At 45.9% G+C, this 24603-nt stretch overlaps 2 protein-coding genes across 9 annotated transcripts in view; both read right to left on the bottom strand.

Moving 5' to 3' along the window:
• Positions 1-9230, bottom strand: part of adcy7 (adenylate cyclase 7) — a 42523-nt gene extending 33293 nt beyond the window's left edge. For 2 of the 4 annotated variants that reach the window (XM_056413063.1, XM_056413064.1), the window contains exon 1: positions 9080-9230. The gene's annotated coding sequence lies outside the window, so the exon portion shown is untranslated. The remainder of the gene's footprint in view (positions 1-9079) is intronic. The other 2 variants (XM_056413065.1, XM_056413066.1) reach the window with 1 other exon arrangement.
• A 242-nt stretch (positions 9231-9472) lies between these two features.
• The window catches only part of tent4b (terminal nucleotidyltransferase 4B), a 33966-nt gene continuing 18835 nt past the window's right edge, over positions 9473-24603 (bottom strand). For 2 of the 5 annotated variants that reach the window (XM_056413069.1, XM_056413073.1), the window contains exons 3-13: positions 22766-22837; positions 22631-22677; positions 21641-21833; positions 21017-21124; positions 20734-20862; positions 13583-13796; positions 13371-13497; positions 12278-12381; positions 11970-12199; positions 11457-11603; positions 9473-11341 (exon numbers count right to left, since the gene is read on the bottom strand). In XM_056413069.1, coding sequence (XP_056269044.1) covers positions 11186-11341; positions 11457-11603; positions 11970-12199; positions 12278-12381; positions 13371-13497; positions 13583-13796; positions 20734-20862; positions 21017-21124; positions 21641-21833; positions 22631-22677; positions 22766-22837 — 1527 coding nt within the window. In that variant the 3' untranslated portion in view covers positions 9473-11185. The remainder of the gene's footprint in view (positions 11342-11456; positions 11604-11969; positions 12200-12277; positions 12382-13370; positions 13498-13582; positions 13797-20733; positions 20863-21016; positions 21125-21640; positions 21834-22630; positions 22678-22765; positions 22838-24603) is intronic. The other 3 variants (XM_056413070.1, XM_056413071.1, XM_056413072.1) reach the window with 3 other exon arrangements.

Raw genomic sequence — 24603 nt, 5'->3', positions numbered from 1 at the left:
AAATATGGAGCAGATTCCATTATGTATGGCTGAGTTACAACAACGTCAATTTTCATGGCGAATGGCGTTTCTTTGCCGGTCCGGCAAACGCACAAAGTTTAATATTATTGAAATCTTTTAAGGCCATTTCAAGACAAAGGTCTCAAGACCATATAGGCCAAGTTTGGAATGTATCGGGTTTAAGCTCTAGGAGGAGTTAACTGTTGTACAACCCCTAAAAACATGAAAAAAGGCAAAAAAGGCATATTTTGAGGGATTGATTATAGCGCCCCCTAATGATCAAACGTTATGAAAAAATTAAGGTAGGTTAAAGGTGTCCTTGTGGACATAGGCTACCAATTTGGTGAGGATAGTCCAAGTGATTTGGAAGTTAGGTGTCTTTACATATTAGGCCACACCCCTTGGATGTTCATTGGTCTATATCTTCTGAGAGCAATGACATATCAACAATCTTTCAAAGATTTCTGATGGTATCGAACCGATAATGAACCACAGCAAGTTGTGTATGATTTGGACGAAGCGTTTCAGAGGAGTTAAACAAAAAGTGTTTTTAACAAAATTCAAAATGGCGGAAAATCTAAGTAGGCGGAGCTTAGGGGTCTGAGAGGCTTTTTTGTAGAGCAGGTCAATTCTGACCTGTGGACCAAATCTCAAGTCAATCGGTTATCGGGGGAAGAAAACTATTGCTTTTGAAAAAAAGAGTTTGTAGGGGGCGCTATTGAGACATTTTTTTTTACACAACTACGAAAACTCAATAATATGAAAATTTTCACCGGTCTGCTTGTGCATGTGGAATTTCACTCTGCTGGGGCGTACGGTGTGCGGGCAGACGACGTTTGAACACGACAAAGGAAAATAATAATTAAAGCTGCAAGCAGCGTCGAACGGGTCCTCGCTCACCCGCGCCGGTCGGGGGAGCCGGCGCCGAGGAGCCGGCGCGCCGGTCGGACTCGACTCGGGCCGCGACTTGTAACGAGCGCGACAAGTTTGGGGCGGATTCGACAAAAGTCCAGTTCAGCCACTAGGTGGCGCTTTAACTACGTGAACATATTCATGCGTCGTGTGTCCCGACGTGAAGTATAGACCATGTCATGTAAATTCGATGTAAAATGCATAAATGCTTGTCGTCTTGAGTTGTGCACTGACGTCTCAATTCAATTCAGTTTATTTGTATAGCCCATTTTCACAATTTACAAATTTGTCTCGGAGTGCATTACAATCTGGACACATAGACATCCCTGACCTTTGACCTCACATCGGATCAGGAAAACGGAGGAGTACTCACAATCTGACCCCGACCTCTCAAGGCATCACGTGTATGATTAGTTGGGCACAGTGCATCATCCAATATAGGTGATCAATAGGTGATCAATAGGTGTTCCTCCAAGAAATGTGCTTGTTTCTTCGTGTGAATGTGTTCAGGCCTTGACTGGCATCACACATGATTTTTGGGGGAAGTATTGGATGAGTTTAAGCAATAGTTTTTAACATAAAGAAATCACAGAAAGTAAAAAATTATTGGCAGTAAAAAAACGTAAATTTTCTACCGACGAAAAGTCCGGTTTTTTTCACAGTGTTCATTATTCAAGTCTTGAGATTCTATAAAACTGTATTTCCGCCTGTATTTCCTTAGGCGACTGAGGAAATTCAACATGGCCCCCCGCATCCTCAGAACATTCTACACCAGTACCATCGAGAGTGTTCTGACAGGTTGCATCACCGTCTGGTACGGGAACTGCACCGCCCTGGAGCGTAGGGCACTACAGAGGGTGGTGCGGTCGGCACAGTACATCGTTGGAGGTGAGCTTCCCTCCATCCTGGACATATACACCAAGCGGTGTGTGGCCAGGGCCAAACGGATGATGAAAGACAATAACCACCCCGGGCACAAACTGTTCACCCTTCTACCGTCAGGCAGGCGATACCGCAGTATCAAGTGCCGCACAAACAGACTGAGAGACAGCTTCTTCAGTCAGGCCATCAGGCTGCTGAACAAGGACTGAGACCCTCATTAACACTACACACCAGAACATATTCTGTGAATATCTATGGCCATGGTGTATATTTTATTACATTGTTTATATATATATATATTGTATATATATATTGTATGTATATACATATATATATATATAGTCTCAAAAAAAGTGTATATTTTATTACATTGTTTTATATATATATATTGCCATGATGTATATTCTATTACATTGTTTTATATATATATTGTTAATACTTTCTTCTTTTTTTTGTGTGGATATTGTATAGTTTATTCTCATTTTTATTCTTTTTTTAGTCTGCTACTGCTGTCGGGTGTTTTGCACATAAGAATTTCACGAACCGATTATACTTGTATAAAAGGGGATGTGACAATAAAAAACTTGAAACTTGAAACTTGAGAGAGGAGAGGAGCTCAGTGTATCCTAAGCATCCTTAAGGAGAGAGGAGAGGAGAGAGGAGCTCAGTGTATCCTAAGCGTCCTTAAGGAGAGAGGAGAGGAGCTCAGTGTATCCTAAGCGTCCTTAAGGAGAGAGGAGAGGAGCTCAGTGTATCCTAAGCGTCCTTAAGGAGAGAGGAGAGGAGCTCAGTGTATCCTAAGCGTCCTTAAGGAGAGGAGAGGAGAGAGGAGCTCAGTGTATCCTAAGCGTCCTTAAGGAGAGAGGAGAGGAGAGAGGAGCTCAGTGTATCCTAAGCGTCCTTAAGGAGAGAGGAGAGGAGAGAGGAGCTCAGTGTATCCTAAGCGTCCTTAAGGAGAGAGGAGAGAGGAGCTCAGTGTATCCTAAGCGTCCTTAAGGAGAGAGGAGAGAGGAGCTCAGTGTATCCTAAGCGTCCTTAAGGAGAGAGGAGAGGAGCTCAGTGTATCCTAAGCGTCCTTAAGGAGAGAGGAGAGGATACGATGGTTGAGTTGCATTTAAATGTTTCTTTGTTAACCGTTCATCCTGATGGATCGTGGACCATGACTCAGCGAAAAGACGGCCATCTTGTTTGACTCCTGGCGGCAGCTCCCCGTGAGACAAACTGGCCGCTCATGTTCTTGCCGTGATGTCATCAGAGTTATGATTGGTACGCACACGGGTCAGAACCGGGTCGGCTGCGTGAGCAGGCTCCGTAACCAGATGACGGATGCGTGGACCACAATGCACAGGGGCAGATTGGATTAGACTGCCGGTATCGAGTTACCCTCATTCAGACGACGTCGTGATGAACAGGAAGTGGAAGCGAGCGCCGCTCAAATTCACTTCCTCCAATGGCGTCGAGCGGCACGAGCAAGCGGAGCGTCGATTCTGCTGCTCCGCGCCGCCGAGGAGGAGGTCTGGATTTAAAGAGACAGGCACGCGTCAACACGGCCGCCGGGGGGGGGCAATACTGAAGAACTGTCATTGAATTAGTCTCTTCCACTTCCTGCTCCTCACGTTGGGTTTGGGGAGCATGTCGGCGTGTTCCATGCGACCCGTTTGGGATTCAATCAAACAAGTAAATAACAACAACAACATGTGTTAAGAGGCCTCGCAGAGCTAGAAACAGCTTCAAGCTCAGGGGGGTCTCTTTCTGCCGTCTTTGCCCCAGAGGAGGAACACCCCCGTCGAGCTGCAGTGGTTTGACCTGCTGCCACCCCCCCCCCTCCTCCTCCGTGTGGTCACCTCCACCACGAGCACCACGAGCACCACGCCTTCCGCTGACCTCATCCTGGGGAAGAGGGTTCAATGGAAACGCATGGGGGGGGGGGGGAGGGGAGGAACACGAGCAGAATCTAACACATTTAAGGATATTTAAGATTGCCGGTTCTCAGCCGTGTGTGTGTGTGTGTGTGCGTGTGCGTGTGTGTGCGTGTGTGTGTGTGTGTGTATGTGTGTGTGTGTATGTGTGTGTATATGTGTATGTATGTATGTGTGTGTATGTATATGTGTATGTGTGTATATGCGTGTGTATATGTGTGTGTGTGTGTGTGTGTGTGTATATGTGTGTGTGTGTGTATGTGTGTGTGTGTGTATGTGTGTATATGTGTGTGTGTGTGTGTGTGTGTATGTGTATGTGTGTATGTGTATGTGTGTATGTGTATGTGTATGTGTATGTGTGTGTGTGTGTATGTATGTGTGTATGTGTGTGTATGTGTGTATGTGTGTGTGTGTGTGTGTGTGTGTGTGTGTATGTGTGTGTACTGTATACTTTGTATTGTGTAGAAACTGTTTAACTGTCAAAGTTAAAGTATAAATAGACTGCGCTGCATCTGCTGAGAGTCAGACATGAAATAAAGATGTTTGTTTGTTTGTTTGTTTGTTTGTCTGTTGGGTCGTGAGTAGGGATGGGTATCGATTGGGTTTTTTCCGATAGCGGTGCTAAACGGTGCCTGAACCGATACTTAAAAAAAGAAGCAAAAAACAACGATGGACAACGAGGACCCTAACCCTATCCCTGTGACGGCCGTTCACATGGAGCACGGCTTCAACATGCTTATATGGCTCATTTATTATTTGTTGTCCTACTTTTATAAATGCAAGACTTGCAGTCAACGTGACTAATCTGAGTTCCGGCTGCTCGTCGTCATCGTCTCCTCGTGGTCAGGGTGACGTCTCCCCGGCGCCCAGCCTGGTGCGCTCGGCCTCACGCCGCCACGCCTCCTCAGTGAAATATGAGAGGCTCGTAACCTGCTGACAGGGCGGAGCCACCTGAGAAGTGCAAAACAATAGTTTTTTTACAATTTCACTCGGCTCAGGCACCGAAATGTGCGTTGCGTTTCGATCCGGGTGGCACCGGTCGGGCTTCGGTCCCGAGCCGCGAGTCACACGACGTTTCAGCCTCTCGTCCTCAGAGGGATTCGTTCTGGCGTCGAGGCGTCGAGTCTCCAACAGAAGCTCAGAGACATGTCTCAACAGAAGCCGGCTGGAAGCAGCGAGGCCCCGTAGGCCCCGTGGCCCCGCCCCGTAGGCCCCGTGGCTCCGCCCCCTGAGCCACTGGCTCCGCCCCCTGACTCTCACTGAGCCACTGGCTCCGCCCCCTGACTCAATGGGGCCTTGTGTGGCTCGGCTGCAGCTTAGTGAACCTTCGTGTGTTTTCCACCTCGAGCCAAAGAATGTCGAGCAGAGCTTCAGCGGCGAAGGAGAAACACGAGGAGCACCGAGGAGAAGGAGAGCTCTGGCTGAGGAAGGAGAGCTCTGGCTGGGGAAGGAGAGCTCTGGCTGAGCAAGGAGAGCTCTGGCTGAGGAAGGAGAGCTCTGGCTGAGGAAGGAGAGCTCTGGCTGAGGAAGGAGAGCTCTGGCTGAGGAAGGAGAGCTCTGGGCTGGGGAAGGAGAGCTCTGGCTGAGGAAGGAGAGCTCTGGCTGGGGAAGGAGAGCTCTGGCTGAGGAAGGAGAGCTCTGGCTGGGGAAGGAGAGCTCTGGCTGAGGAAGGAGAGCTCTGGCTGAGGAAGGAGAGCTCTGGCTGGGGAAGGAGAGCTCTGGCTGAGGAAGGAGAGCTCTGGCTGAGGAAGGAGAGCTCTGGCTGGGGAAGGAGAGCTCTGGCTGGGGAAGGAGAGCTCTGGCTGGGGAAGGAGAGCTCTGGCTGAGGAAGGAGAGCTCTGGCTGAGGAAGGAGAGCTCTGGCTGGGGAAGGAGAGCTCTGGCTGAGGAAGGAGAGCTCTGGCTGAGGAAGGAGAGCTCTGGCTGAGGAAGGAGAGCTCTGGCTGAGGAAGGAGAGCTCTGGCTGAGGAAGGAGAGCTCTGGCTGAGGAAGGAGAGCTCTGGCTGAGGAAGGAGAGCTCTGGCTGAGGAAGGAGAGCTCTGGCTGGGGAAGGAGAGCTCTGGCTGAGGAAGGAGAGCATCATTTTGTTTTTATCCAACGAAAATCTCAAAATCTGGATCCAGCCAGTTTTCTGACTTCTGTCTTTTACTGAGAAACTAAAAGCTTCAAAAGAAAAACATCTGTCACTCAAACAGCTGGAAGAACTACAGCCTTGGGTAAGCCCCGCCCCCACACTGCCTCTCTCTCTGAGTCACTTCCTCTCAGCGAGGACGGTTCATGGAAAAGGGAACCAGCTCGAGTTATAAAACAACCCGGAGTTATGAACTCTAGTGGTCTAAGGGGTACCAGGCTCTAGTGGTCTAACAGGCTCTAGTGGTCTAAGGGGTACCAGGCTCTAGTGGTCTAACAGGCTCTAGTGGTCTAAGGGGTACCAGGCTCTAGTGGTCTAACAGGCTCTAGTGGTCTAAGGGGTACCAGGCTCTAGTGGTCTAAGGGTTCCTTGAGGGTCTCCTACAGGCTGTACAGGTGAACTACTCCTCTCTGTCCTGACAAAGGGGCGGAGCCTCCTCACCTTCAGGTATGTGTGTTACCTGAGACCAGAGAGCCTCTTCTTCATCATGAAAGAACTTCTTTCACAGCGAGACACCGAGAGCCTGAAGCCCCCACCGGGCCCCACGGGGGCCTCCACCCGGGCCTCACAAAGGATGCTCTGTGAGTGTGAGTGTGTGTAACCAGATCTTTCACAGCCTCTCGTTGCCATAGTGACGTCACCAGGTGCCTCAGGTGAAGAGGATGTGATTCATCATGTTATCGCCGTGCTGAAGGAAATCATTATTTAAATGTATAACGCAGGTCTACAGAGACTCCTCCTCTTCATCACTCAGAGACTTCTCCTCTTCATGTCATGCGGACGCGTTGCTCTCCGGGGCCTCCGGAGCCTCTGGAGCTTCAGGCCGGTCCCAACTGGGTTTGACCTCCTGCTGCGCTTCACCGTGTCGGGACGAGGAGGAAGAGGAGGATACGTGGATGAGGAGCCGGGTGTTCATCATGTAACGCGTCAGGAGGCGGAGCTTCAATCTTCACGCATCTCGTTTTAAATGTGGAGGTGATGAGACGTGAACTCGTCTGCAGCCTTCAGGGTCTTTCTGCTCTTCGTCATGATCCATCAGGTGGAAGTTGATGAAGAGTTTTGAATATCAAGAGGATGAAGAGCGATCAGCCGTGGACAGACAGAGGATGAAGAGCGATCACAGCTTCAGGGACTCGATGACGTCAAGAACCAGAACCTCTGGACCTGAGACCAGAACCTCTGGACCTGAGACCAGAACCTCTGGACCTGAGACCGGAGGTTCTCGTGTTGCTCGTCTTCAGGGGGACTGAACACTGTGATGATGAGGAGGCCACCCCCCCCCGGCTCCTTTGAATAGATCAAACACGCTGTGACAACAAGGAAGTGGATCAGCGACCGATGGAGACGATGATCAATGCCGTTGCTCCTGCACGATGAAGAGGAGACGTGATGAAGAGTCGGGACGGTTCAGAGATGAGGCGCCGACTAAAAGTGGATCTGAGTGTCTGCTCTCAAAACCACGAGGACAGGAAACATCGAGGAGGAGAGGAGGGGAAGAAGGAGAGGAAGAAGAAGAGGAGAGGAAGAAGAGAGGAAGCTTCCAGCATGAGGATCAGGGCTGGTCTCAGTATAACGAGTTAATGAGGCCGAGTAGAGAGGTTCAAGGACCACCGAGGGGAACGTGGGGGGGGGGGGGGCATGAGGGGACACACACACACAGGAACAAGAGAGAACGCCGACGCCTCAAGAAGAACCACAAGAAGTCACATGCTCATTTCCTGTGGAGGTCAGTCAGTGAAGACTGTGTGTGTGTGTGTGTGTGTGTATGTGTGTGTGTGTGTAAAAAGAGAAGTGTGTTGTTGACTCCAGGAGACGCACAATGAGGAACATGGACGCACACAAGTCCTCAAAAGAAGAAACACTCATTTTGTCCCAGGGACCCTGAACGCATCACGACTTTTACTTTACGGCCGCAGCGATTAAAAAGCAACAGAAGAAGAAAAGATTCTAAGAATAGAGACAGAAACCCGAAAAGTCCCGAACCGTCACCTAGGCAACCGCCGAGCACGACAACACACATTACAGGGGGGGGGGGGGGGGGGGGGCTGTGTGTGTGTCTGTGTGTGTCTCCGTGTGTGTGTCTCTGTGTGTGTGTGTCTCTGTGTGTGTGTCTCTGTGTGTCTCTGTGTGTGTGTCTGTGTGTGTCTCTGTGTGTGTGTCTGTGTGTGTCTCTGTGTGTGTGTCTGTGTGTGTCTCTGTGTGTGTGTCTTTGTGTGTCTCTGTGTGTGTGTCTTTGTGTGTCTCTGTGTGTGTGTCTTTGTGTGTCTCTGTGTGTGTGTGTCTCTGTGTGTGTCTCTGTGTGTGTGTGTGTGTGTGTGTGTGTGTGTGTGTGTGTGTGTTACAATATGGTGAGGGCTTCACTGTGAAAGGACCCGGGCAGCTGACCTTTGACAGAGACACACACAGACACACACTTCAGTCCTCAGAACAAACAGAAGCAGCTCTTGTTGTCGTCAGCGCGACCTTTTGGGGAAGCGGCGCTCTGAGAGGAGGACTCTCTCAGGGTCGACACTTCAGGACCAGACGACGACTCTAAGACTCATCAAGACTCTAAGACTCATCAAGCCTCTTAAAGACTCTTAAGAGTTGAAGCTGGGAGTGAAACATGTCCGCTCCATGTTCTTCGCCACCTCACAGCTCATCAATCACTTACAGTTAATCACTTTTATCTGTGAGCGTCTGCAGGTCCTGACACGACCTCTGACCACGACCACACCCCTTTGTGACCAGAGAAGTCAAATATTTGGAGTATCCAGGATGAATATTCAGCGTTTTATTGGGAGTGACACAGTGACGTCACACCGTGCTGCTTTCACTCGCGGAGGAAACATGCTGTGACGTCACTGCTATGGTTTAAACAGATGTTTTCATGAGGGAGGGGCCATGAGCACAAAGAGGAAGAGATGAACATCAACTCATTAAAGCCGCACACACACACACACACACACACACACACACACACACACACACACGCACACGCACACGCACACACACGCGCGGAGACGTTAACGCGACGCGCACGTGCTCCTCTCGGTCGGTAGTGATCCCAGAGACCTCACACCGTGACGTCCCGGTACACCGACGAGCAGCAGACACGCGCACCGAGTCCCGGTGTCAACCGGAGACTCAGCGGCGCGAGAGGAACACAAGAACTCTGGAGCTGCGCGCGCAGAGAACTGTGTTCATATATAAACATAAACATATGAACATAACAGTGTAAACACGAGCAGCCTCACCTGGTCGCGTCTCACCTGCGGAGCCCGCTGAGTCCTGATGTCCCGGATGTCCCGCTGAGAGCCGGAGAAATGACCCGCAGGTAGCGGCGCGAGCGGCTTGTGGTCCGCGCGCTGCTCCGGTGGAGATGATGCTCCTCCTCCTCTACCACTTCCCCCTCCTCTCCTCCACCTCTACCACTTCCTTCACCTCACACCCTCCTCCTCCTACACCACCACCTCCTCTCGCCCACTCCTTGTCCTCTCACTCCACCACCACCTGCTGCTCTCACAGGTGTTTTATTTCCCTGCCACCCTCTCCTGGAGGAGTTTTTCCTAAAGGAGTCTTTCCTCGAGGAGTCTTTCCTAAAGGAGTCTCTCCTGGAGGTCATGTTGACGTCAGAACAAAGCAGGAAGTAGAGTTTCATTGTTTTGTGTTTTATTGCATGACGTAGCTGCAGGTGATGATACAGGTGGAGGAGACGAGCCGCCGGACAGTCAGATACCTGTTCACCTCCAGACCGCCTCACGAGGGGGGGGGGGGGGGGCGGCGAGAGACACCTGGCCCACTGAGGGGGGCAGGAAGCCTCACCTGGCCCAGCCGTCGTGGCCTCAAGTCATTATGTGGCTGCGCGTCATCGAGGGCTAATAGTATATCATCATCGTCGTTATTGCTGGCTACTTTATTATGTTGTTGTTGTTGTCTTGAGGGCGAGAGGCCAAAGGAGGGTCGTGATGTGCTTTCACTGTTCAGCTGCTCATCAAGTCCAGAGATCAGAATTATTATCAATCACACAAATAAACATCCAAATGAGTTCAAGCCCAAACTCTGTGGTTCAGACCGGAGCGCCGGCTCCACCTACTGGAGAGGTGAGGTACTGCAGCGACAGAGAGGAGACTGTTGTTCGTTGTGATTATAAAACAACATTTAAAAAAATCCTCTCCCTTTTAAAGTAGACCAGCCACATATTAAAACAGAACTCACATGTCGGATGTCAAATGGTCACAAAAAAAATAAAATAAAGAAAACAACCCAAAGAAATAAGTTGGTATTTTTACTGTACCTGAACACAACCGTTTGCACCTGACCCTTCCCCCAAATTATGCAACTTCAGATGTAGGACTTGAGATATGGGCTCCAATGTTAATACATTTGTCCATATGGTGTTCATAGAATAAAAAAATAAATACATTTAACAAATACAAATCATTGTTTGCAGTGGGTAAATTACCAAAGGAACAGATTATCACCCACCGTTGTATTGTTAACATTTCTTTTTCAAGTGTATTCTCAATAAAACCACTATCCCCCCCCCCCATTAATTTAACCCCTTCCGCCCCGTGGAGGCGTAACACTGATCACGGGATGCTGATGATGTGTGTTGGCAATGGGACCCGACCGAGCCCAGTGCACGAGGCGTGCACGTCTTCAATCGCTATATCTTGTAAAAGTTTAATATGAAAACATTTTCTTTTTACTTTTTTTGAATCTTTTTTTTCTTTTCCTATGCTCGTTTTTTAAATTTTTTTTTTTACAAATCTTTGTCCAACCTGTCGAGACACGAAACAGATTCAACCAACAGAAGAAAAATCAATCAACACAAATAATTCCCATGCATAAATTGTGTCCCGCTTACTGATTGCATCTGTAAGTTTCATCTCAATAAAATCTGCGGCACGTCGGCGAACAACAGGACGCGACTGACTGGTACGCTTCCAGCCATTTGCTTTGTTTTCTTCTTTTTTGGGGGGGAGGAGGAGGAGATCACATTCCTCTTCCCATTTTCCAGCAGGTGTCTCCAGGTGTGGGTTCCAGACACCCGACCTGTCTCTTCCTGTACAGCAGGGGGCGCCAGAGGCTTGCTGTGTGGGTGCTGCAGGAAGGAACACGCTCCATAAAAAAAGCTTTTGGAAGCAGACGGCTCGAGTCCCTCGTGACGTCAGTTCAGGTTCAATTAATCCTCGTTCACAACAATCCTTTGATTCTTCTCTTCTTTCTGCTCCGAGTTGTTGCTCGTCCACAGAGACGGAGGAGAACCCGTCCAACGACCTCCCGAGAAGGAGTCCGGCAGCAGACAGGAGTCCGGGGGGGGAGGCGCCCCCCCCTCTGCAGAGAGGAAGGGGCGGGGCCTATCTACAGAGGTCTTCCTGTGTCGAGTCCCGAGCGTTTTTCCTCTTCTTGCTGTTGCCCTGGTGGTGCGGCTTGTTGCTCTGGTGGCTCTTGGTGCTGGAGGAGCTCTGCTGCCCCTGGTGGCCGCTCTTATGGTTGGAGCGAGACGTCCTGGCCTGGGGAGAGAGACAGAGATGAGTTCACGCAGCGCCATCGCCTCATTCAACGGATCTTTATCGATCGCATTGCCCCGGACGACTCGGGGCGCGTGAGAAGAGGCTCCGCCCACACCTTCCCGCTCTTGTTCCCCGCAGAAGGAGCGGCGCTCGCCTGGCTCGGCGCCCGGTTGCTGTTCGCCGCGGCCGACTTCTCTTTGTGGGCGGAGCCGCGGACAGACGGCTGCTGCTTGGCCGTCTTACACGGCGTGCCGTCAGAGTCCTGGAGGGGGAGGGGCATAAACCATCGGTCACCATGATGTTTCACTCAAGAAGCAGTGTGTGTGAGAGAGAGAGAGAGAGTGTGAGAGTGTGTGAGAGTGTGTGTGTGCATGTGCAAGAAAGTGTGAGTGTGTTTGTGTGTGTGAGAGAGGGAGAGAGTGAGAGCGTGCGAGTGTGAGAGAGAGAGAGAGAGAGAGAGAGTGTGTGTGTGCATGTGCGAGAAAGTGTGAGTGTGTGTGAGAGAGGGAGAGAGAGAGAGAGAGTGTGTTTGTGTGTGTGTGGGACTGTGGTTGTGTGTGTGTGTGTAAGAGTGAAATAGTCTGTGTGTGTGTGTGTGTGTGTGTGTGTGTGTGTGTGTGTGACTGACCACGTCACTGGAGCTGGAGGTGGAGGTGGTGGAGGAGGGCGACAGCGGGGAGGAGGAGGAGGAGGAGGAGGAGGAGGAGGAGGGCGATGACCTCAGAGACGAGGAGTTTGAGGAGGTTTTGCTTCTCGGAGCCGACGGCAGAACGACGACGACATCTTCATCTTCGTCATCTGGAACGTTGTTGTTGCACTCGTCCAGCTGCTGGGACTCGAACAGCGCGACGTCGTTTCCTGTAGAGAGACGCAAAGGTCACAGGTCAAAGGTCAGCGGGGTCCAGGCCGCCGCGCTGCGCCCCCCGGTGGACGTACTGTTGAGTGGCAGGTCGCTCTGAGGCGGGCCGCCCCAGTTCTTCCGGATCCATTCCCTGTACTCGTCCACTTCCTGTGTGACCCGGATGATTCTGCCCAGGATGCTGTGAGGGGACAGAGAACAGCTGTTACCCCGGCACCACCACAACAACAACAACAAGAGCAACCAATCAAATGCTCAGATGTTATGACCACATACAAAACAATGTCCGCTCAAAAGTTTTAGAACACTTAAGGTTTTTATTTAAATGTAAAGTTTAATTTCTCAATGTACTCTGAAACTAAAGGATACAACTAATAAACAATTGGAGATAAAAATGTTTTGTTTGTCTTTTGCATTTTTCATTTACTTACATGTATTTTGTCAAATGTTATACAGGTGGAGGCTTCAAATAATCCCATTGGTCTTTGTGTCTCTTCCAGTGATGTTTATTTATCTCTGTTGTAATTTATATTTTGTTTTATTGTTTGAATTGTGCAAAATAAAATAAATAAAATGAAATGAATAAAATAAAGTTTTTGTTTAACTAAAGGTAATCTACATGTTTGACTCATCGAAGTAGCCGAACTCACTCGAGGATTCTTCTACAACGCAAATCAAATATATTCACAAAGTTCTTGCAGCTGCACGTTGTGAACACATCATCGTCCCTGAAAAGACTTTTAGTAGAACTCTGAAATGAACATTATCTTTTAGGTTTTGGTAACCTAAACCTTTTTAGTTTAACCTCTGGCAGTTTGCTGCTGCGCTTTCAGGTTATTCACGTGAACTGCTGACATTTATTCATTAAATAAAACACTTAAATACCTATTTATCACTTTAATCTGTTGACTGTTCAATATACTTCAATTACTACCGTGGATATATTTATTTATATTCCTCTGTATATTTAATATTGCTGTTGTATTTTGTATATATTTGTATTTTAATGATTGCTCTGAGCACCTACTGCTGTAGTCCTGCAATTTCCCCACTGAGGAACTAATAAAGGAACATCTTATCTTATTTATATAAAAACTGGACAGGGGGGGGGGTCTAACGCTGTTGACGGCGGTGTGTGTGACTGAATATCTCTCTGAAGATGAGGCTCACCTCTCGGTCTCGTTGTTGGGGTAGTACTTGGCGATGGGCGACACGGCGTGGCTGAGCACCACGTAGGCGTAGTCGAAGGCCTGCTTCACCTGCATGGCGCCGTAGGAGCTGCGGCCCACGTCGTTATCTGGAGGAGGCAAAGCAGGCGGTCGCGTTAGCGCCCGACGGACACGCGCTGCGGCCTCTCGTCGTCATCCGGGACCGGCACCTACCGGGCTGCAGCGGGTCCTCGATGTACAGCATGGAGGGCCGGTAGCCGTCCATCGTGTTCCTGTGGACGTCGTCTTTGGCCACGTAGCAGCCGCCATCTTTTATCCTGATGCCCGTCTTCAGGTAGTTGAAGTGGCGTCCGTAGAGCTCGAAGAACTCGATGAGCAGAACGCCGATGTTGATGTTCGGGCTGCACACGTCATCCCTGTAGTGAAGCTGGAAGACAAGAAGAAGAGTCTTCAACTAGAGATAACATGATGGTCTTCAACTAGAGATAACATGATGGTCTTTAACTAGAGATAACATGATGGTCTTTAACTAGAGATAACATGATCTTTAACTAGAGATAACATGATGGTCTTTAACTAGAGATAACATGATGGTCTTTAACTAGAGATAACATGATGGTCTTTAACTAGAGATAACATGATGGTCTTCAACTAGAGATAACATGATGATCTTTAACTAGAGATAACATGATGATCTTTAACTAGAGATAACATGATGGTCTTCAACTAGAGATAACATGATGATCTTTAACTAGAGATAACATGATGGTCTTTAACTAGAGATAACATGATGGTCTTTAACTAGAGATAACATGATGGTCTTCAACTAGAGATAACATGATGGTCTTTAACTAGAGATAACATGATGGTCTTCAACTAGAGATAACATGATGGTCTTTAACTAGAGATAACATGATGGTCTTTAACTAGAGATAACATGATGGTCTTTAACTAGAGATAACATGATGGTCTTCAACTAGAGATAACATGATGGTCTTCAACTAGAGATAACATGATGGTCTTTAACTAGAGATAACATGATGGTCTTTAACTAGAGATAACATGATGGTCTTCAACTAGAGATAACATGATGGTCTTTAACTAGAGATAACATGATGATCTTTAACTAGAGATAACATGATGATCTTTAACTAGAGATAACATGATGGTCTTCAACTAGAGATAACATGATGGTCTTTAACTAGAGATAACATGATGGTCTTTAACTAGAGATAACATGATGGTCTTTAACTAGAGATAACATGATGGTCTTCAACTAGAGATAACATGATGGTCTTTAACTAGAGATAACATGATGGTCTTTAACTAGAGATAACATGATGGTCTTTAACTAGAGATAACATGATGGTCTTTAACTAGAGATAACATGATGGTCTTTAACTAGAGATAACATGATGGTCTTTAACTAGAGATAACATGATGGTCTTTAACTAGAGATAACATGATGGTCTTTAACTAGAGATAACATGATGGTCTTTAACTAGAGATAACATGATGGTCTTCAACTAGAGATAACATGATGGTCTTTAACTAGAGATAACATGATGATCTTTAACTAGAGATAACATGATGGTCTTTAACTAGAGATAACATGATGGTCTTTAACTAGAGATAACATGATGGTCTTTAACTAGAGATAGCATGATGGTCTTTAACTAGAGATAACATGATGGTCTTTAACTAGAGATAACATGATGGTCTTTAACTAGAGATAGCATGATGGTCTTTAACTAGAGATAACATGATGGTCTGTAACTAGAGATAACATGATGGTCTTTAACTAGAGATAACATGATGGTCTTTAACTAGAGATAACATGATGGTCTTTAACTAGAGATAACATGATGGTCTTTAACTAGAGATAACATGATGATCTTTAACTAGAGATAACATGATGGTCTTTAACTAGAGATAACATGATGGTCTTCAACTAGAGATAACATGATGGTCTTTAACTAGAGATAACATGATGATCTTTAACTAGAGATAACATGATGGTCTTTAACTAGAGATAACATGATGATCTTTAACTAGAGATAACATGATGGTCTTTAACTAGAGATAACATGATGATCTTTAACTAGAGATAACATGATGGTCTTTAACTAGAGATAACATGATGGTCTTTAACTAGAGATAACATGATGATCTTTAACTAGAGATAACATGATGGTCTTTAACTAGAGATAACATGATGGTCTTCAACTAGAGATAACATGATGGTCTTTAACTAGAGATAACATGATGGTCTTTAACTAGAGATAACATGATGGTCTTTAACTAGAGATAACATGATGGTCTTTAACTAGAGATAACATGATGGTCTTTAACTAGAGATAACATGATGGTCTTTAACTAGAGATAACATGATGGTCTTTAACTAGAGATAACATGATGGTCTTTAACTAGAGATAACATGATGGTCTTTAACTAGAGATAACATGATGGTCTTTAACTAGAGATAACATGATGGTCTTTAACTAGAGATAACATGATGGTCTTTAACTAGAGATAACATGATGGTCTTCAACTAGAGATAACATGATGGTCTTTAACTAGAGATAACATGATGGTCTTTAACTAGAGATAACATGATGGTCTTTAACTAGAGATAACATGATGGTCTTTAACTAGAGATAACATGATGGTCTTTAACTAGAGATAACATGATGGTCTTTAACTAGAGATAACATGATGGTCTTTAACTAGAGATAACATGATGGTCTTTAACTAGAGATAACATGATGGTCTTTAACTAGAGATAACATGATGGTCTTCAACTAGAGATAACATGATGGTCTTTAACTAGAGATAACATGATGGTCTTCAACTAGAGATAACATGATGGTCTTCAACTAGAGATAACATGATGGTCAAATGGAAAGATAACATGATGGTCTTTAAAGGTGACATGATGGTCTTTAACTAGAGATAACATGATGGTCTTAACTAGAGATCATGCATCTTAACTTGAAGGTAACAGGATGGTCTTCTCATAGAGAGGAAGCTGTTCCACATCATGCATCCTTTGAAGGTGACCAGGCTGGGGCTTTCTTATAGAAGGAGGTAGGCTGTTCCACATCATGCATCCTTTGAAGGTGACCAGGCTGGGGCTTTCCCTTATAGAAGGAGGTAGGCTGTTCCACATCATGCATCCTTTGAAGGTGACCAGGGCTTTCCCTTATAGAAGGAGGTCGGCTGTTCCACATCATGCATCCTTTGAAGGTGACCAGGCTGGGGCTTTCCCTTATAGAAGGAGGTCGGCTGTTCCACATCATGCATCCTTTGAAGGTGACCAGGCTGGGGCTTTCCCTTATAGAAGGAGGTCGGCTGTTCCACACCATGCATCCTTTGAAGGACAGCACATTTTGCCCAAACAGGGTTTTTCTAAATGGGACCTCACAGTCCCTGTTTGTGACAGCTCTGGTGGACAGAGTGGAGTTAATAGATCGATGTTTGATAAAGGTTTTAAGGGGGGGTGGCGCTAGGCCATTTAGTATTTTGAAAATCAAACAGGCCGAAGTGAATTTTCTAAAATTATTAAAACTTAACATTTTGTATTTGGTTAAAATATAGCAATGATGATACTTAAATGGTTTTTTATCCAGTATTTTCAATGCTTTTTTATAGAGTAGTTCGACCGGTTTAATAACTATTGAGCTTGTCATAGACCAACTGGTTAAGCAGTAACTCACATGTGAGAGTATCATAGAGTGTAAAAACAGCAAAGCTTCATTAGTCGATAGAGTTTCTTATTTGTTTAAAATTATGTATATGGAAGTTTATGGTTTTCGACATCATTTTAACATGGCTCCTAAAGGAGAGTGTGGAATCAAGCATAATGCCTAAGTATTTGAACTTATTAACAACATTCAGTTTCTCAGTTCCCAAAAACACATTAGAATGTGCAACAGTTGAGGATTGCTTAGAAAAGAACATACACACTGTTTTTTTCATGTTCAATGAGAGACAGGACCTGGTGAGCCAGCCTTGAATATGACTCAGAGCAGTAGAGAGCACTCGTGCTGCCTCCTCACTATTTTTGGCCACCGTAAAAATGACCGTGTCATCAGCATACAGCTGAACATCCACATTGAAGCAAGAGTCAGGGAAGTCATTAATATAAAGAGAATAAAATGGGCGCCAGTATGGATCCTTGGGGGACCCCTACTGGGCAGCCCAGGTAAGAGGAGCTGACACCATCAACCACAGTACATTGTTCTCTATGGGATGAATAAGATCCAAACCATTTGATGGCTTGATCAGAGAAGTTGAAGCCTAACAGTTTGCTTAGTAGCACATCATGGTTAACTGTATCGAACGCTCTTTTTAAATCTAAAAATACAGCACCTACGCAGCTCTTCTTATCTAATAAACTTTTTAATTTCTCCATGAGCATAACCAGTGCAGATTCCGTGGAATGATGCGGTCGAAAACCAAACTGCATGGGGTGCAGGGGGGTTTGACCATTATTAAGGAATTCTATTATTTGTTTAGCGATCCATTTTTCTATAATTTTAGAGATGCTAGGCAAAATACTAATTGGTCTGTAGTTGTTCATATCGGAGCTATCCCCCGATTTGAACACAGGGATAACTGAGGCCATCTTCCATGCTCCAGGAACCATCGAGTGTCTAATCGATAGGTTCACTAGGTGCATGATTGGGGGTGCCAGCGCCTCCTTGTGTGATTTTAAAAAGCTGGTGTCGAGACCATGGATATCCTTGGCTTTAGAGTTGTTCAAAGCATTAATAATATTAATGACTTCTGTCACAGTGATTTCTTGAATACAACATTTTATCAGTGAATTGTCTGCAGCTCTATCTACCGGACTATCAGAGCACACGGGTGAAATGAACTGTTTAGATATATCTTCAATAGATTTAATAAAAAAGGAGTTTAATTCCTGTGCCAGAATAACGGGGTCCCGCACCAGCTGATTGTCAACTCTTAGTTCTAGGCCTTTATTATCCTGCTTATGTTGTTTCCCTGTTAGCTTGTTTATATTCTGCCAGATTGTTTTACTGTTCCCCCTAGCATTTTCAATAATTTTTATTAAAAAATCTGCTTTGGCCTTTCGCAGCTCCAGCGTAACTTTGTTTCTGGTAGCTGTGAAAATATGTCTGTCTGTACTTCACCCTGATTTTATGGATTTTTTGAGAGCCATATCCCTTCGCTTCATTAAGTGTACACAATCTGGGTTGAGCCAGGGAAGGGTGGTTTTATTCCTCCTACGGCTCCTTGTCTGGAGAAAGGGAAATTACCCCCTTGATTTGAGAGAGGAAAGAGTCGCTGCAGATATCTGCATTTTCACATTTATGAAGATCATCCCAATTGATGTCTTTTAAGGCTTTTTCTAGATTTTGTTGTTGGTTTTTGGGGATTATTCTAGTATTAGGTCGATTACTAGGGGTACTAGAAAAAGAGTTTTCAAAACGTTTTTTGTTAAGTTTTCTAGAAAAAAAAATTGCATTATGATCCGAGAGTCCCGTCAATAAGTTATGGGTTTTGGTGATTCTCTCGGGTTTGTTAGTGAAGACTAGGTCAATTCTAGTTTGATGGTCTTTAACTAGAGATAACATGATGATCTTTAACTAGAGATAACATGATGGTCTTTAACTAGAGATAACATGATGGTCTTTAACTAGAGATAACATGATGGTCTTTAACTAGAGATAACATGATGGTCTTTAACTAGAGATAACATGATGGTCTTCAACTAGAGATAACATGATGATCTTTAACTAGAGATAACATGATGGTCTTTAACTAGAGATAACATGATGATCTTTAACTAGAGATAACATGATGGTCTTTAACTAGAGATAACATGATGATCTTTAACTAGAGATAACATGATGATCTTTAACTAGAGATAACATGATGATCTTTAACTAGAGATAACATGATGGTCTTTAACTAGAGATAACATGATGATCTTTAACTAGAGATAACATGATGGTCTTTAACTAGAGATAACATGATGATCTTTAACTAGAGATAACATGATGATCTTTAACTAGAGATAACATGATGGTCTTTAACTAGAGATAACATGATGGTCTTTAACTAGAGATAACATGATGATCTTTAACTAGAGATAACATGATGGTCTTCAACTAGAGATAACATGATGGTCTTTAACTAGAGATAACATGATGATCTTTAACTAGAGATAACATGATGGTCTTTAACTAGAGATAACATGATGGTCTTTAACTAGAGATAACATGATGGTCTTTAACTAGAGATAACATGATGATCTTTAACTAGAGATAACATGATGGTCTTTAACTAGAGATAACATGATCTTTAACTAGAGATAACATGATGGTCTTTAACTAGAGATAACATGATGGTCTTTAACTAGAGATAACATGATGGTCTTTAACTAGAGATAACATGATGGTCTTTAACTAGAGATAACATGATGATCTTTAACTAGAGATAACATGATGATCTTTAACTAGAGATAACATGATGGTCTTTAACTAGAGATAACATGATGGTCTTTAACTAGAGATAACATGATGGTCTTTAACTAGAGATAACATGATCTTTAACTAGAGATAACATGATGGTCTTTAACTAGAGATAACATGATGGTCTTTAACTAGAGATAACATGATCTTTAACTAGAGATAACATGATGGTCTTTAACTAGAGATAACATGATGATCTTTAACTAGAGATAACATGATGGTCTTTAACTAGAGATAACATGATGGTCTTTAACTAGAGATAACATGATGGTCTTTAACTAGAGATAACATGATGATCTTTAACTAGAGATAACATGATGGTCTTTAACTAGAGATAACATGATGGTCTTTAACTAGAGATAACATGATGATCTTTAACTAGACATAACATGATGATCTTTAACTAGAGATAACATGATCTTCAACTAGAGATAACATGATGATCTTTAACTAGAGATAACATGATCTGTAACTAGAGATAACATGATGGTCTTTAACTAGAGATAACATGATGGTCTTCAACTAGAGATAACATGATATCTTTAACTAGAGATAACATGATGGTCTTTAACTAGAGATAACATGATGATCTTTAACTAGAGATAACATGATGGTCTTTAACTAGAGATAGTCAAAGAATTGTAGATATATTTAAGAGAGATAACATGATGATCTGTAACTAGAGATAGCATGATGGTCTTTAACTAGAGATAACATGATGGTCTTTAACTAGAGATAGTCAAAGAATTGTAGATATATTTAAGGACAGCAATAAAACCAATAAGTTGCGAATTAACTTGTGCAAAAAAGAACACAAGCTATTCAAGACAAAAGCTCAAAAGCCTTCTGAGTGTGTCTGACCTGCAGGAAGCTGACGGCCATGAGGAAGAGACTGTAGGAGCCGATCCCACCAGTGAAAACCTCGTTGAGGTCCCTCTGCAGGAGGAACTGCTTCAGCACCAGCACCAGGTAAGGCAGAACGGGGTATTTCTACAGGACAACACAGAGACACGGTGATGCATGTGGAGGCGGACAGCGCCCTCTAGAGGACAACAGGAAGTCAAGCTGCACGTGCGATGCTCACACTTCAGACGGCCACCACACGTCTCCGGTGCCCCGGCCAGGTGACGGGAAGTGGACGTACCTCTTTGAACTCCTTGATGAGCCGCGCAGCCATCACGCCGTTCTTCACATTGAAGCTGATGTCCACTTTGACCTCCGTGAAGGAGTCGGTCAGCTTGATGATGGGAACCTGCAACACGGGTACGGTTATTGGCCGGAGGGCCCGATGACATCACGCGGCAAGAGCTCGATAACAACACACACATCATACATCCACATGTTCTGATCCGTCGAAGCAAAGATTTAAAATGCTCATCTGCTTTTAGAATCACGAACAAACGCGTGAAAGGTGAAATGCAAACAATAAAAGCTTTATTCAAATCCTTTAAGTCTGGGAATAAAATAAACTGATGCATTAAATAAATAAAATCCCTGCCCGGTTGAACCCAGGAGGCTGTGAGTGTTCGAGAGATGCCAGCTGACGGCTCTGCCGTCTGAGGTTCAGCAGCCGTCACCTCGATGTGATTTACAGCTCCTGAAACTAACTGACGACTGAAGTGACGATGACAGTCGGCGTCGGCCAGATTAACGGCTGACAGATGATTGTTGTTTGAATAAAATGTGCCACAACTCAAGACATTTGAAGCCGTGGTGTCAGCGGCTCCAGATGAACGGGACTGATGAAGACTCTGACTCGTCTTCTCACCGTGGCTTTGTCCAGAACCTTGATGGAGTTCTCGTCGGCGACGTTCCTCTTGCGGAGAGCTTCCTCCAGCGTCCAGAGCGGGAGAGTCTCCCACTTCCCGAACACGACCAGGTCGATGTCACTGAGGGGAGACGGGGAGGCATCACGAGGGCTCGGCACACACGACTTCACCTGGGCAACACCTCCAGGAATGCTGCAGCATGAAGACTTGTGTTGTATTTTATAGCATCAAGTACAAACTACATACACGAAAGAACAAATACATGTTCCCACTGTAGAAACACAGGGCCAGGACTCGTCGTTTGTGGAGGCTAATGATAGCGTAGCTCTGAAGAACATCGGTCAGTTTGACTGTCGTTCACGTTGTGTTTCAGGATTCACTCCTAAACTGGATTAATAAAGTTCTATCTGCATTGAACCGTCACTACAGACGGTTCACAACGTGGGTTCATCTCAAAGGAACCCTTTTTAAATAGTTCCTAGTGGAGCCAACCTGTGTGTGCGTGTGAGAGTGTGTGTGCGAGTGTGTGTGTGTGTGAGAGCGTGTGTGCGCGTGTGTGTGTGCGAGTGTGAATGTGTGTTTGTGTGTGTGCGCGAGTGTGTGTGTGTGAGAGCGTGTGTGTGCGAGCGTGTGAGTGTGTGCGTGTGTGAGCGTGCGTGTGTGAGTGCGAGTGTGTGTGTGTGTGTGCATGTGTGCTATTTCACGATGCAATGTGTTCACTTCTTGCAGAATGTTGCACACAAACAACACAAGTTAATGTACCTGTACCGTGTGAAATGCAGGTGTGGTTGTGTTGTTGTTGTTGTTTACTTGTGTGTCTGTTGCAGGACTCTCAGAATAAAGTTGTAAACATGATGTTGTAACGCTCCAGGACGCCAGCGCTCATGACGAGTGACCCACTGGATCCTCAGAGCCGGGCAGCCGGTTCACTCTCATCCTTAAAGACCCAACAGACGGTTACATGTCTCCTATCAAACGAGAGGCCTCACCTGGTCGGCAGGTACAGCCCCGTGCTGAAGCTCCCGAACACCTGGACCTGCAGACCACAAACACAGAGACATGGAGAGCGGTCGCTTCATTCACTCACACCCGGCAGAGCAGCTGGACCCGAGTGACAGTTTAACCTGACGAGCTCGACATCGCATCCTGACATCCAGAGGACTTTCCCACGCAGAGCCTCCAGAAACCGGTTCTGACTGGAGGCCTCCGGCTCAGAGGAGAGACAGGTCAGAGGAGAGAGAGAGAGAGAGGTCAGAGGAGAGAGAGACAAGTTAGAGGAGAGAGAGACAGGTCAGAGGAGAGAGAGACAAGTCAGAGGAGAGAGAGACAGGTCAGAGGAGAGAGGTCAGAGGAGAGAGAGAGACAAGTCAGAGGAGAGAGAGAGAGAGGTCAGAGGAGAGAGAGACAGAGGTCAGAGGAGAGAGAGAGAGAGACAAGTCAGAGGAGAGAGAGAAGTCAGAGGAGAGAGAGAGAAAGGTCAGAGGAGAGAGAGGTCAGAGGAGAGAGACAAGTCAGAGGAGAGAGAGAGAGAGGTCAGAGGAGAGAGACAGGTCAGAGGAGAGAGACAGGTCAGAGGAGAGAGAGAGACAAGTCAGAGGAGAGAGAGAGAGAGAGAGGTCAGAGGAGAGAGAGAGACAAGTCAGAGGAGAGAGAGAGAGAGAGAGAGAGGTCAGAGGAGAGAGAGACAGGTCAGAGGAGAGAGAGAGGTCAGAGGAGAGAGAGAGACAAGTCAGAGGAGAGAGGTCAGAGGAGAGAGAGAGACAAGTCAGAGGAGAGAGAGAGAGAGGTCAGAGGAGAGAGAGAGGTCAGAGGAGAGAGAGAGACAAGTCAGAGGAGAGAGGTCAGAGGAGAGAGAGAGACAAGTCAGAGGAGAGAGAGACAAGTCAGAGGAGAGAGAGAGAGGACAGAGGAGAGAGAGACAAGTCAGAGGAGAGAGAGAGAGAGAGGTCAGAGGAGAGAGAGACAAGTCAGAGGAGAGAGAGAGAGAGAGAGGTCAGAGGAGAGAGAGAGACAAGTCAGAGGAGAGAGAGAGACAAGAGGAGAGAGAGACAAGTCAGAGGAGAGAGAGAGACAGGTCAGAGGAGAGAGAGAGACAAGTCAGAGGAGAGAGAGAGACAAGTCAGAGGAGAGAGAGAGACAAGTCAGAGGAGAGAGAGAGACAAGTCAGAGGAGAGAGAGAGAGAGAGAGAGAGAGAGAGACAAGTCAGAGGAGAGAGAGAGAGAGAGAGAGAGGTCAGAGGAGAGAGAGACAGGTCAGAGGAGAGAGAGAGACAAGTCAGAGGAGAGAGAGACAGGTCAGAGGAGAGAGAGAGGTCAGGAGAGAGAGACAAGTCAGAGGAGAGAGAGAGAGAGGTCAGAGGAGAGAGAGACAAGTCAGAGGAGAGAGAGAGACAAGTCAGAGGAGAGAGAGAGAGAGAGAGACAAGTCAGAGGAGAGAGAGAGAGAGAGAGAGACAAGTTAGAGGAGAGAGAGAGACAAGTCAGAGGAGAGAGAGAGAGAGGTCAGAGGAGAGAGAGACAAGTCAGAGGAGAGAGAGAGACAAGTCAGAGGAGAGAGAGGTCAGAGGAGAGAGAGAGACAAGTCAGAGGAGAGAGAGAGAGGAGAGAGAGAGAAGTCAGAGGAGAGAGAGAGAGAGAGAGAGAGACAAGTCAGAGGAGAGAGAGAGAGACAAGTCAGAGGAGAGAGAGAGACAAGTCAGAGGAGAGAGAGAGAGAGAGAGACAAGTTAGAGGAGAGAGAGAGACAAGTCAGAGGAGAGAGAGAGACAAGTCAGAGGAGAGAGACAAGTTAGAGGAGAGAGAGAGACAAAGGAGAGAGAGAGAGAGAGAGAGAGAGACAAGTTAGAGGAGAGAGAGAGACAAGTCAGAGGAGAGAGAGAGACAAGTCAGAGGAGAGAGAGAGAGAGACAAGTTAGAGGAGAGAGAGAGACAAGTCAGAACACACTGAAACGGGCTGGAACAAAG

The sequence above is a fragment of the Pseudoliparis swirei genome, chromosome 4 (genome assembly GCF_029220125.1).
Source record: "Pseudoliparis swirei isolate HS2019 ecotype Mariana Trench chromosome 4, NWPU_hadal_v1, whole genome shotgun sequence".
Lineage (NCBI taxonomy): Eukaryota > Metazoa > Chordata > Actinopteri > Perciformes > Liparidae > Pseudoliparis > Pseudoliparis swirei.
Note: the sequence above shows the minus strand (reverse complement) of the source record. Positions and strands in the feature narration are given on the sequence as shown.